The sequence below is a fragment of the Morone saxatilis genome, unplaced genomic scaffold (assembly GCF_004916995.1).
Source record: "Morone saxatilis isolate NCDOM2014 unplaced genomic scaffold, NCSU_SB_2.0 Contig23, whole genome shotgun sequence".
In the NCBI taxonomy this organism is placed as follows: Eukaryota; Metazoa; Chordata; class Actinopteri; family Moronidae; genus Morone; species Morone saxatilis.
The window spans coordinates 14,535,475-14,549,860 of NW_023339796.1; the positions used below are offsets into that span (position 1 = coordinate 14,535,475).

The 14,386-nt window shown below is 39.9% G+C and overlaps 1 protein-coding gene across 2 annotated transcripts; it reads left to right on the plus strand.

Annotated features, from left to right (window-relative positions):
* Window positions 1-1,229: 1,229 nt before the first annotated feature.
* On the plus strand, window positions 1,230-6,026 carry LOC118334882 (spindlin-Z-like). 2 transcript variants are annotated; one of them, XM_035670968.1, is made up of 5 exons: window positions 1,230-1,338; window positions 2,006-2,047; window positions 2,939-3,198; window positions 4,184-4,417; window positions 4,788-6,026. In XM_035670968.1, the coding sequence occupies exons 2-5, from the start codon at window positions 2,028-2,030 to the stop codon at window positions 4,991-4,993; spliced, it is 720 nt and encodes a 239-aa protein (XP_035526861.1). In that variant the 5' UTR covers window positions 1,230-1,338; window positions 2,006-2,027; the 3' UTR covers window positions 4,994-6,026. The 2 variants fall into 2 exon arrangements, with proteins under 2 accessions (XP_035526861.1, XP_035526862.1); XM_035670969.1 differs by having other exon boundaries at window positions 1,304-1,418.
* The last annotated feature ends 8,360 nt before the right edge of the window (window positions 6,027-14,386 follow it).

Genomic DNA, 14,386 nt, shown 5'->3' on the forward strand with positions numbered 1-14,386 from the left:
ATGATATTTTTATGATGTTTTTTCTGTTTGGACATAAAATGCTTATTGTGGATGGTAACTTGGTCTTTGTGTGTCAAAGTACCAGCATTTTACTCAAAAATGACAGAAATAAACATAAATATGTGAATGAATGAATGAATGAATGAATGAATAATGTGACCGTGTCAAATTAATGAAAGTTAAACAAAAATTGTCAGGAGGTTTGTTTTCCAGGAAAGGCCACAGTAATTAATTAATATGTATGATCGCTGCTGATTGCTTTGTGGAGACCCCGAAACAGGAGGTTAAGATTTACGCACTGTTTTTATTCACCTCCACATTACAGGTGAGTCATACACATACAGGTGGTGTGGCACAAGATAAAAGCAAAAGCTTTCACCCTGAAAAAACTGTCAGACAGGCACCCAAGGGTACTGCATCATTCACCCTCCACACTGCTCAGTCCATCGTCTGAAGTCTGTTAGAGAGATGGTGGCAGAGATTTTGTGTTTAGTACGACATCTTGTGGTGGAAATTAGCATTTCAGCTCCAAATCCACCTTTCCTGGATTGATCAAAGCACTCTTCATGGTGTGCTTTCAAATATGTGAAATGATTTGGGTCTTTGTATAGGTATTAGCCTAATGGCTTTCAAGAGACCTTTTTCACAGCAGCCATTTTGACATGAAACAGTAGGGTAAACACAGGTGACACCAATGACCCCAATTAAGGTTTCATTACACTTAGTGTAGCAGAGCCTTCCCACTGCACAATAGCATCCCCCTGAATCTGTTTGACCTGAATGGAACTGAACCCTACTTAATATCACTGGTGACACTTGTTTACCCTACTATTTCACGTCAAAATGGCTGCTGTGAAAAAGGTCTATAATTTGCTTTTAAATGCCTCTAGCTCTGCCTGTGACCGTAATTATTACCCACTGAGTGTCAGGGAGGTGTTGAGGGAAAAAATTACTTGGAAATGTGCAGCAGGAGGGAAAAATGTGGATTTAATCTGAGGTGAATTGTGGGATATGTAGTTTTGGGACTTTCTTAGCTTCACTTTATCCTAAATATTTTTTAAAAAGAGCAAAATGTTGATAATATGAACATCCACCTGGACTGGAATAAATAAAACACCGGACAGTGTCAAGGTGAGTACACCTCCCTCTAGAGTTACCAGCGCTTGCACTCATTCAAAAGCAAATACAGAACACCGACTTCAAATCCCAGAATGCTTTGCGCGCAGCGAGTTCCTTCTGGTAGTTGTAGTCCGTCAAACGTCGTTTCCGTGTATCTAGCCGACGTTAGGTGGTGGAATCTGCTCCGCAAAGACAAACACATGTGAAATTATTGATCAGGTAGGGCAAACAGTTTATTCTGTCGGCTCCCGCCTTTTGAGCTTGTCGATCGCATTAAAAATGTCCATTCATTTCTCATGGTTAGTCCTTTTTTTGTTTAGTTTTATTTTTTGTGCCCGTTAATGCAGAAGCTACAACCAGTGTGCAAAATCAGCGCTTACATGGCGATGCATTTCCTTTTGTTCAGCTAGCTTATGTGTAGAAATACAGAAGGCACAGTCCTCAGAAATGTTGAACTCATTTGAAACTAACAGTGAGTGAAAGGGTTCATTAAGACTGGCTCCATATCGGGTTCCTATTTTAGACTCACTGCAGCTACACAACCACACTCGACACGTCGGCATTTATTGTAGCTAGTGTCGGTGAAGTTATACATTTATCCGCCATATGGTTAGCTGTACAAATATATATATAACCTGTAGGTTTTATTAGCATTGAGCTACGTCACTTAGCATTAGCATTAGGCTTGTCGCAGTAATGTTGTTTACATCCGGTAATGCAGGTCTGTTGGCTAATTTGCATGGCAGTGTTTGAGTTCAGGCAGATCTGCTGAGTAACTAGAGTCTGTCTGCTGCACATTAACTGCTGAATAAAATGTCATTTTATGTAACCTGAATTAAAGTGTCAGCTGGTCCTGTCACTAACTGGATTGTGTTGTGTCTCACAGGGTTGTGTGAATTTATGGAAACATGTCAAAGAAACGGGGCAGGTAGGTTCACAACTCTTCTGACTAGTATACTTCACTGTGCACCTCGAATGGATGCAGGAAATACTCCTAATAACTTCCGTCATAACAACTTTAATCCCAGTGTTTATAGCGTTCCCCTCGAGTTCAACCTCAGTTTAGTGGCTTTAAACCTAAATTACATATTATTCCAAAACTGTTTGACATATGTTTTATTATTTACTTTTCAGCTCTTCACTAAAGCTGATTCAAATTCAGACTGATGAGGTTACGTTGAATGAGTTTTTGTAACCCGTCTCTTTATTTTGTGATCTGTTGTTTGTAATTCAGTCTGGCAAATGTTCCTCTGTACTTGAATGATAATTAAACATTATGTTGTGTGTGATAGGGCTGTGTTTGTAATGATAAAAGGCACATCAGAAACAGTACTGACACTATTGATAAGCTAAAGTAGTTATTGTACAGTACTGTTGGCTCAGATAACTCTTTACAGCGAGTGTTTATTGAGTTTGTTTGTCTCAGTAAGGGCATATTTAGAGGCAGTAATCAGTGGGAAGATGACTAAACATGACATAAATTGGTTAAGCTGTAACACGTTAAGGTGGAGGCACCTTTCCCCTGATAGCATGACACTTGTGGATATTAATACAGGCTCAGACAGGCTCGCTCCCTTGTGTGCATATGTAACATTTCCGTAGAATAGAGTCCTCACTGTTTGTAGCAACTGTACAAATGTGGCACCCTGGATGTTTGCTAAAGGCACAGTACCAGTTCATTTTATGTCTCCTCCTCAGTCAAACCAAATAACCAGACACTAATATGGATTGAGTAGCTCATAAAGTACCTCAACAAGTTAATCCAACTTTAGATCTATAGCTCATACTAATATGGATCCTATTCACTCCATGCTCACAGGAAGCGTAGCAGTGGAGAGCTGAGTGAGAGCTCGGCGTCGACCCTGAGCCCAGACCCTGACAACCTGCTGGGTCGCAGGATTCAGCACACCTGGAGGGAGAAGGGCAACGTGACCAAGTGGAAAGGCACCGTTCTGGAGCGTCTAACTGTGAACAGCTCCCTCTACATGGTCAAATATGACGGCTTTGATTGCGTGTACGGCATCGAGCTCTTCAAAGATAGCCGGGTGTCCAACCTGCAGGTTTTGGCAGAGAAAGTCGGTGAGTGCGACAACATCTCTCTTTAATTGTGGACATTTGCTTTGCTTTCTGCATTTTGTAAACAGTAATGTATTAAGACGTTGTATCTTTTAGCTTTTTTATTTTAGTGACTGCTTTGATCACACTTTTATGTTGTGTGTTTCTCTGTCCCTCAGGGATCACTTTGCAATCAAATAGCACTATTGTTGGTGTTTTTCTCTTAATGTTCTTCTCATGTGGGGACTATTGTTGTTAGGGCTAACTCCCCAGTTCTTCTTTTGTTTATTCTAATACTAATATGTCTGTTGTGGCTGACAGAAAATATCAGGCTCTCCAAGTACCACCATTATGACTAATGTTAAAATACAGTAGCGTATTCAACTACGAACAGTTCACGCACGAGGCAGGTTTATCCCTAATAAGAAGATTCTGAGTTATTGACTGTTGTTGAATCCTACATGAAGAACCAGAGCTAATTTAGTGGTACTCCTGGTTCACACTTCTCTTGCTAACAGTTCCTGTTTGTGGTGTTTTTGAACCATTCAGTTCTTGCAAACTCACTTTAACTTGTAACTAATCATGGTTGTATGTGTATAGTACGTGCATGAATGTTGATATTGAAACAAAATATGACAGGAAATGCAGAACTTATTTTAAATTAAATTTGCATTTACGATGTTGAAGCGCATGAGGAAGTAAGTAAGAATGTGATGGTTTATCACTTGAAATGACCCACTTCAGTCCAATCGATGCTGATTAATTATATCCAGTACATCAGTCAATCTTTTTTATTCTGGTCAACTAAATACATACTTCAGGGAGCTATTATAAAGCTGATATTAAGCAAAACTGATAGCCTGTCAAGGTTGTGTTTTTGTATATTTTATTGGTGCTTTGTCAGCACTGTAAGATAATATAATATTTTAATCTCCTTATATAATGTGTCATTTGGGATCTATAACGTTTTCCAGTTAACGTGCTTCTCAAAAATGTCTTCTTCCTGCAGTGAACAATAAGATCAAGGTGCCTCCCGGGGCGGAGGAGCTGGTGGGCCGAGCTGTGGAGCATCTGTTTGAGAAGGAGGACGGTGAGAAAAATGAGTGGCGAGGCATGGTGCTGTCCCGAGCCCCCATCATGACCCACTGGTATTACATCACGTACGAGAAGGACCCGGTGCTGTACATGTACCAACTGTGGGACGACTATAAAGACGGAGATCTACGTGTCCTGCCCGAATCGGGTACGGTAACCAGAGCTTTATTGTTTATGTGCATAAAACCATCAGCGTTTCATATTTCACATACTCATAAGGTGGGAGAATAAGAACAGAACAACATTACAAAAACAAATTTCTATGCTCCCTTTTTTACAGAACATTTTGTTCAGGTTTTCTGCTTCATTCAATAGTAAAAGAGCAGAGGGGAATAAATAAACTTGTCTGGTAGGGGTTAAGGTTCAGCTTCAAATTGTAGATAATTTACTGGCTTAACCTTGAAATTGTTTTGCAAATGTTTAAACTTTGGCTGCTTAAAAATGATAGAAGAAGAAATTGCGCACGCTTCTGTTACATTGGTCTTATTTTGGCTGTTGTTTATCTGTCCGTCTTCCAGAAAACAAACATCTGCTGCCAGCAGACAGGAAGCCAGGTGAGGAGCCAGAGAGCCTTGTGGGTAAACAGGTGGAGTACGTCACAGATAACGGTCTAAAGAGGACAGGCTTGGTCATCTACCAGGTCCCAGCTAAGCCCACCGTGTACTACATCAAATATGACGATGATGTCCACATCCACGTCTACGATCTGGTGAAGACCACCTAGTACTGACTGTCCGGTTTCATCTCCAGCTGAAGGCTCACCTCTGACCCGACCTGTCGTTACCTGTTAAAGTGTTTCAGTTTTCCTCCAGTGGGAGGCGACGTGCCGAAGATCAAAAGCCCTGGTCTTTTCTTTTAATTTTTTTGGCCTCCAGAGGCTTCTTTCATTCTCGCATTACAAGACACGTTGGTTTTTGATTCCCCAATTTTAATTTGACTTTAATATATGACTATAAGGTTGTTTTCAGTGTAAATAAAGCAGGTCTGAGACCGGTTGTATAGCCCAGCAGGTGAAATGGAGCCTAGACGTTTGTTTTGGTTGAATCACACTTGTAAAGTGCAACTTTCAAACTCCAAATTCATACTTTTTGTAAGCAACACATCAAACTAAAAGAGTTCAGCTTTCTTACCTATACCTCTGTGTTTTACTCGTATTTCATTTCACTTTTATATGCCTGTGCTATTTATTTCATCTGGAATATCTGGCTGTGCTGCTGGTAACATTTTGACAAAACATGTCTGCTGTGCTTTCATGTGTCACTGGGTAAGCCTTAGTTCGTTGAATATAGAAGTAATATTCATTTGACCAGTGTGCTTATTTTACCATCACAGTGAACTCCATTTCAGTTGAAGTGTATAGGCATCGACGAGACCTGACTGTCTCACAACATGGATTAAAAAAAAGAAAAACACAGATTATTCTAAAAAAAAAAAAAAAAAAGTCATGTATCATATTTCCGTTTTGTTTTAATCATGTAAACTGCAAGTTTTCTACATTATAATAATATATGAAAAAGACGGATGTTGATGTCGAGTTGTTTCAACAGTGTTTGTGCTACACACTATTTATGTAGTTCAAATTGGCCACCAACATTGTTTAGTTTTTTGGACTTATTATTATTTGCCAAAAATGAATGATGTGATATCATATATTTAGGCCTTGAAATATTGTTCATTGTGACCCTAAATATGTTTTGTTCTGTAAATATAATCTGAGACATTTTTATGAACGTAAAAAAAAAGCTGCTTGAAAATGATTTTCTCGTCCAGTTATTGTGAAATGCTGTTTGTGTTGCAGTGGATATTTTGTTTCATTATGGTCGTAAAAGGTACAATACACACATGTAATCAAACAGTTAACACGATTTTACCTGATTAGGCCCATGAGCAACTCTATAATATAAAGAATTAGTTTGCATAGTATACTGAAAAGGAAATAATGGCATGATGTCCTTGTGTTTGACTAACACTTGAAGCTGTAATTCATTATCCAAGGTTCTGAACTCATGACCTCCAGTTTTATGTCTTTATATATTGCTGATATAGAATGTAGAATTAAATTCAGGTCCAATGGTTGTATTGAAAATGTAACAGAATGTGAAATCCCACTTTTATACAATTATATGAGCGTCTCTCCTTGACCTCTCTGAATACAGTGAACACACATGGACTCAGATACTCTACGTGTCATGAATTTGAAGATATTTTTTTATAAAAGCACTCGTCTTCCTCTTTTAAATGCGTTAGGTCAAGTAACTCTACACATTAAATAAAGTATATATTTTTGAAATTAATTATATGCCGTCCCCATCATCCCAAAACACTCTGTCATGTTATGAACAATATACACATCACATTACACATAACATTATGGGACAGAGGACCGTATGAAACATTTAACAACCTACTGTGGTCATTGTGCGAAAAAGGTGGCTAATAGCTCAGGTGTGTTTTTGAAAGTAAAAGCACCTTTAATTGCTGAGAAATAACTCAATCGGCTCCATGCATATATATATAAATACAATATATAAAATCGACAATTATTTGCAAGAGGTGATCAGATCTTGACACATGCGTAGTTCCAGCATGCAGTGCAGGTTGATGTTTACACCTGCAAAACAAGAAACAGTAGAGACAGATTAGATTAGAGCAGGGGTCAGGAACTTTACTATCAAAACAGCCGCAAAATATATTTGAGCCTTTTAAAACAAATCAGTTCACTATTAAATTCTGTTTTCCTCCAAGACTTTTGTTTTCTTGGATTTAGAATTTATAGCTAGCCTAGTTAGGAAGACTCCAGACTAGTAGCCACCGCTGTTGAGGTTCAGCAAAATACAGAGGAAATGGCGCCTGGACAGGACATATGACCCACAGTTTAATGATGAAATGTTACATTCTTTTTTCTTATTTGGTGTGTGATGCCTACACATTTTTGTGGAGAATGTAAGAATCACTTTAGGCCATAACAATGACGAATGACAAAAAAACTGTTATTCCCCATTTCTCCATATTTTTTTTTATATCAAACCTACAGGAAGCCACTGCAGAGGGGCTGAAGAGCCACATGTAGCTCTGACGCTGCAGGTTGCCAGCCCTGGACTACAGGAAGGACTGTGCTGCATGTAGACATGTGGAGATGTTTCAGGTGTCAGAGGTGTTTTAGTTTTCTACTTTTCATTGTGGTGGATGCATTGCTGTGACCAAGTCAGAAACTCAGTCCTCAGCTCATATAGCTTATTTAACACTGACAGCAACACAATAACCCAGATAATATTAGTCTAAAGAAGGCTAGTGGACATTAATAAAAAAAAGTTAATCAGTGATGTCTGTCATACTTTAACAAGACTAGAGGTCTACAACCATGCTAGCAGCTCAGGCTGTACTTTGACAGTGACGCTAAACGCTAACATTAGCATGCTAACTTGCTCTAAATGACAATGCTAACATGCTGCTGTTCAGCAATCATAATGTTTGCCATGTTCACCATCTTAGTTTAGCAAGTTAGCATGCTAATGTTTTTGTAATTAGCTGTAAAGACAAAGTACAGCTGGGGTATTTTGTCATAAACTGAAGTGGTGGACCAGTTAAAATTTGGATCCGATGGTGGCTCACAGGCCCTAGATTAAAAGTCACAGGATTATCAGAGTAATTAAATTCATCCTCAGGGAAATATTCATCTCTGTAACAAGTTTTATTCTATCCATTCAATAGTCGTTTACACATTTCACTCAAATGTGGCGAATGTTAATTTTTCTGCAGGGCATGAACGTTTAATTAAAATTTAATGGCAATCAATTTAATAGTTGTTGAGATATTCAGCCTGGACTCCACATGGTGGACTAACCAACTGATGTTGTCATCTGGATCAAAACTTTGTTCACATGGTCCTAAATTCCCTAACCCCTAGTCCTAGAACTGGGGAACAGGGCCCTTTGTGCCCATTATGTGCCATGTAAATCTCTGGAATTACCCTTTTGTGGGTCTAAAAGGACTAACAATAGGGTGTTACACCAAATAAAAATAAAAAAAGGGTTAGGGTTAGTAAAGTAACTCACAGGATAAAGCATGACTCAATATTTTCCCTCTAGTTCTGCTGCTTCACTTTTTTTTGTAGCCAATTTTAATCAGATTCCTGATTAGCTTCTGTATTTAAAGGCCAATGAAATCAGTGGAACAGAAACTATTAACTTACACAGTAGATCATTTCAGAATCATATAAACATCTATTTATACAGCAGAAGACACTCTGCTATAATCTAAACGTTATCATAATCCTTATTGATTACTTTATAATTCTGACTTGTGCTCCATAAAGTGGGCTATTAAAGCTGCAGGCAGCAGCCACTATTTCCCATACAGTACTGTAAACCATTTATCATCAACAAAGTGACATTAGAGATGACCCTGCTTAGATATTTATAATTATTTAATGCCAAACACAATCTGCCATGAGGTGGAGCTTATGTCTGAAAACAGGATTGATCTGTTCCTGTTCATCAAATGTCAGCCCGGCTTTGATGACGAGCAGACGTGTTCTCTCCTCATTCCTGCTCTTCCTCCTGTCCACACATGTAGCCACATGCTGACTGCTGACGGCCTCTCCCTCCCCCAGAGTCCCTCCGAGGTGCCAGGGTGCTGCTGACGGGTGCCAGTACAGACGGCGGGGGAACAGTTGGCATACCATCATGCCAGGCTGGGTGCCCAGATAGTACTAACAACGAGGAGGGAGTACATGCATTACACAAGGTCTGTGCTCTTGACAATGTGTCTGATGCAGTTTGTCACCTGTTGTGCACTTCCTTTTACACATCCATCACTATTTTCTACCATTTTCTTTCTTTTCGTGTAAACCATCTGCCTGGACTCTTGGCAACAGCCTTTATTGTTCAGACATACTGCTTATAAACTCAAGTATCTTTGACTATGAATGCGTCTCTTCTCACAAGGTCAGAGTAGCTTTAATTCTCAATTCGGGACAAATAAAGGACCATATTTGTCTGGTTAGGGCTCTGATGTGTGATTCTGTCCCAGTCCTGTGGGTGGCAGGAGTGTTTGGGGGCCAACAAAGCTGGACATGTAACAGGGGGCATGTTTTGTTCCCCTTCTTTGTGAACAGAACAAGGGACACAGCCAGAAAAAATCGTCAAATTCAGTGCTCTTTAGGTGTTGAATTTATAGAGGCTCTTTCACACCAGAAATAAGTGATAATTTGTATGTTCTGTATGGACCTAAAACCAACAGTGAATCAGCCACCTTTTTACAGGCTGAGGTCTGTTTATGAGACTTTTTTTATGCATAACACTATTTATACCCTCACTCAAACATACAAAGGTTGTTATTAGAGAATCCTCGGCTCTATTTTTTTTTGTGAGTTACATTATTACAGGGCCTTCCTCTAAAACCTTGAAACTTTGTCTGCATTCTTATTGGCCAATAAACAAATGCACTTGACTCTTTTGTGTTGCTAAGCAACGCCAGCCAGTCCCTGGTTTTTATATATGAAAAACCAGCATGCTGCCAATCTGGAGACTTACATGGAGAGCAGTGTGAATGAGACCAGCCTCCGATGCATTTTTAATTAAAACGTTGCAAGCTTTTCTGACTGAAAGGGGCTGTAAGCATTGTCTGGGATCATTGTTAACAGGAGATGGTGACATGTCAGTGAGAAATAAAGTTAAAATTTAACTTACGTGTTGGTTTGGTTTCAGCTTTGGATATCAGTGATGGATAAATTAAGCAATCCTTACATTGATTTAATTTTATGTAAATTAAATGACTAAAAAAAAAAAAAGTGTTTCTTTCATTCGAGGTGGGTTTGACATTTCTGTTTGTCATGCATAACAAAAATGGGGATCCTGTCAGGTCACTCATGCAGGTATCCTGGTAACAACAGAAAAAAGAAGAGTATATGTGGTATGGTTTCATATTGTTAAACAAAAGCCTCAAGCCTTTTCCATTATTTTCATCCAGTCCTTTTATATTCCCTTTTTCTTTTTTCCATTTTTCTTTTTACAAGCATTTGTGCTCACCTTCACTGCTCTTTATGCATTTATGTACAGCTTGTAGATTCTGACATTATACTATAAGGATATTGATTGTTTTTTTAATCGTGTCTGTTACTATATTTCTTCTTCTTTGTCAGTTAAATGTACTCATCTATGTGAATATGGCATCAGCTGTTATACCAGCACTGGAGCAGAGAGCGGGATCTATCAGACTTGTATCTTTCCTGGCGTGTGAACATACCTCTCAGACTTCTCAGTGACTGTAGATATCTTATATTTGCTCAGGTCTGTTTACTGATATTAATCAAAGCTCAGGAAAAGGCTCTGCATCCACCCCATATACAGACCAAACACTGGCAGAGAAGTGTCATAAAAAGCAAGAGATCCTACAAAAGGGGATGGATCTTGTGTGTAGAGGATGCATTCCTTAATTATGTCTCATCATAATTGGCCCCTAGCACTGCCACTAAGTTCACACTGAAGGCTTTCTTTGTCGCCATGCAGCATAGCAATGTGTTCGTCGCCATGCAGAAAGTCACAAATGCTCAAACACTTCTTTTATTAATTAGGATGTTTACATTCATTGTTGGTTTTGTTATATCTTCACCAATCGCCACCCCAACACTGGGGAATTTACTCCCCTTCTTCATTCACCTCGTCCCTCAAATCTCTGACACATACTGAAGAAACTACCAAAGCACTACAGGAAGCAAGTGTGCTATCCACTGTCCATGCAGTCACTTAAGTCCACAGAGGGATTTTGACCCCTCTTATTGATGGATGACGTGTGTTTAGTCCTCTAAGTACTGTTGCACATAGTAAAGCGTTAAGGCTTTCTGGCAGCAGGCCATCTTATCTAAGAGGAGTAATATGTGTGAGTGCAGAATGGAGTGTAGTTTGTAGGACACAGGAACAGGATAGACCAGAGTGCTTTGGGATCTCCTCACTAGGTGTAGTGTGTGCGGTGGTCACTTTGGTACTAAGAAAAATGCAATAATACACATAGGAGGTTTACATTTGGGTTTTATTCCACCAATATGAAAGGCTAGAAAACAATGAACATTTAAATTAACAATGACATTTATGTAACATGATTGGACAGAAATGAAGTTTAGAATCAAAGATTGGGAAGGAACTGAAATGAAGAATAGTGGGTTGTACCAGTGTGTTTTCTATAAAGTGTACTGCTGTTTGCCATTATTACAGTATTTCCCTAAGGTTTTAGAGTATTTTTCATTCTAGGTGATTCACTTCCATGAATATCACCGCTTAAATGATGCTTTTGATTGCATTTTTGCTACATTGCTGAACATTACGGCTATAGCCTATCACACAGGGGCATACAGGCAGGGATGAATCAGAACCTTTTAAGTGCAATTTTAAAAAGGGCAGCTTACATATTGTTGCAGCTGAATAAACAGGAAAACTCAGTTACAGTGGCAACATTAAAATGTGAACAAATTCTGAATTGAAGAGCCGGTATAGGTTAAAGCTGATGTAGACTGAAGAGCTCTGCTTGTGCTGAGAGGCAGACTGGGACTTGTTGTTCTTTGATCAGCGTCACAACAAAATCACTAGTCTTCCACTCAGCACTACCAACACTTTGCCAATGCATCCTCTCATTTCTCCACTCCTGCTGCTTCAATCTGTAATAAAAGAAAAAAAAGACAACCTTGTAACACCACAGGGCCTTTATATACTTAAGCTTGAATCTTCTCTCCAATGTTCTTGTGTTAAACATATCGATTTTGCATCGTCACCTATGCAGACTTCAGAGCTGCAGAGCATTTCAGGATGTGCATGTGTCTCAGGTGTTGCAGAGCGTCCGACCACTAGGCTAGAGGTGTGTTGATAGCTTGTGAACTTTAGATGTCTGAGATGGAAACACTACATGCAATTCCCATCTCTGTGTTTCCCTCAAACCATTTCTCTCTGAAGCCTGTTGACATTCCATCCTTCCTTTGTTGTTGTAATGCCAACCTTTCAGCTCCTCTCAAAAGAGGGAGACAGGAGGAGGAGGAGGAGGAGGAGGAGGAGGGGAGGAACAGAGAGGATCACAGCACAGCACTTAGAATAAACGCTGTTCACCGTATGCAATGAAACAGAAAAGAAGAAGAAGCTGTGCACAATATGCAATCACACCCTATTTAGATTGACGAAATGGAAATGTGAACGCAGTACAGCAAACTCAATGATTTGTGTTTTCTTTCCAACAATTCCAACATTTGCACTGAAAGGGAGAGGGGAAAGAAAAGAGACAGACAGATTGTCCTGCATCTCCAGTATGTTTTCTGAGCTGGTAGCTATGCAACAAGACTGGGAGTCAGTGGAAGAGGGGGGATGGGAAGATGGGGACAGTTTAGTTGAGAGGAAGGAAGGGAGGAAGGAAGGAAACAAGGAAGGAGGGAAAAGGGGGGTGTTCTTGAGTGCAAACTAGAGAGGAGTGCTGAGCAGAGACAATACTCTATACAGACCAAGAGGAGACCCCAGAAGAGATAATCAATAATGTTCACTAAAGTCATTTTAATATAGTATTGATTAGAAAATAAATTACTTCATCTGCTGCTGCTCTTGCAGGCTGATATTCAAGCATCTGCCACTCAAGCATCCGTCCATTCAGTTTCCAAACAGCAGGGACATTTGAATGCTGAGCACCAGGTTGTGTTAATATTCACTACACATGTCAACATGATTTTAAAGCGACACATAAAGCTGTTATTCCGTCCAGATCGCGGCTGAAGAGAAGTGAGTAGCCCCTCGACAGTGGGAGCTGTCCAGTGTCTCGGTGCTGAATGACGCCCTACTTTTCCTCCACGTCCATCTCCTTCCTCAGCATCTCGCCTCGATTCCGGCCCGGGAAAAAAAACATGCCACCTGTTGCTGCACCGAAGTTTTCTCTCAGGAGGTTATAACGAGAAAAAAAGACCGCTGATATCTGGCAAATAATAACCTGCAGCAGCCCTGCTTCTCATCTAAAGTAAGGTCAATTCTCCTTTTTTTCCCTTCCTCAAATCACGGCAACATGACGACATGATAAACATTTTCCCCCAGGCGAGGCAGGAAGAGGAGGGAAGGGGGTTGTCATTTAATTTCCCGTAAGACGCAGTCGGGATTTGAACAGCTATTTTCTTTTTATATGGCTCGAAGGTTTTTTTTTTTTTCTTTGCTTCATCAAATAAAAAGGACAAGCTGATTTTTTGTGGAGCGAATAAACATTGCAAACACATGAATATCCTACAAATAAACAGCCTCACACTGCATACAAAGCCTATAAGTGATGGACTCACCGTGCGTCGACGGGAACAACAGGTGATGCCGACATAACGTTGTGCAGAGTGTGCTGGATGAGTAGCCAAGGCTGTTGGTTTTTTTTTTTTTTTTCTATTGAAACCAGCCACGATCTGGAGCCTGTGCGCCCTCCCATCCGAGCTCCACGTAATGGTTATTATGATGTTACTGGGTAGGCTGGAGGAGAAAGATGGATCAGCGTGTTTATATACGTCTGCTGCTCGGGAGAAGACAAGGAGGAGGCGGGACGATGTGGAGTGACGACTGCGCGCAGGAGGCCAATTGACGTGGATTTTTTTTGCAGACCTCGTTAAGGGTGCGGCCCAAACCAGCAGCCAAATTACATTAAAAGAAGGTTATGGATGTATATGAAAAAAGCATATGGAGGCTGAGGATGTATATCGATGGAACATGCCTCTGTTTAAGGAAAGCTTGATGGCTGTAGGTCAGTTTTCTAACCTTGTGTCAGCGCGTAATTTTAATCAGATCGAGGAAACACCTTACACACACACATATACACACACAAAAAGACCCTAAATTGAAATCATGTGCCTCAAGAGTGCAAAAGACTTCACCTGAGCACCTGTGGCTGACTGTGGTGAGGAGCTCAGATGTAATTGAATTAAACCTGAACTGTGAGATCAAGATTATGCATCCAATTAATTGGTAATGGAAACAACAAGTGGGAAATGTTACATACCTAAGGGGCTGTGGAAATTGCGAAATGGTAAAATTAATTGCTTTGGAATACAACTGAGCTGAATACAATTTCATTTATCCTCATGTGAAAATACATTTATGCAATTTACACACACACACACACA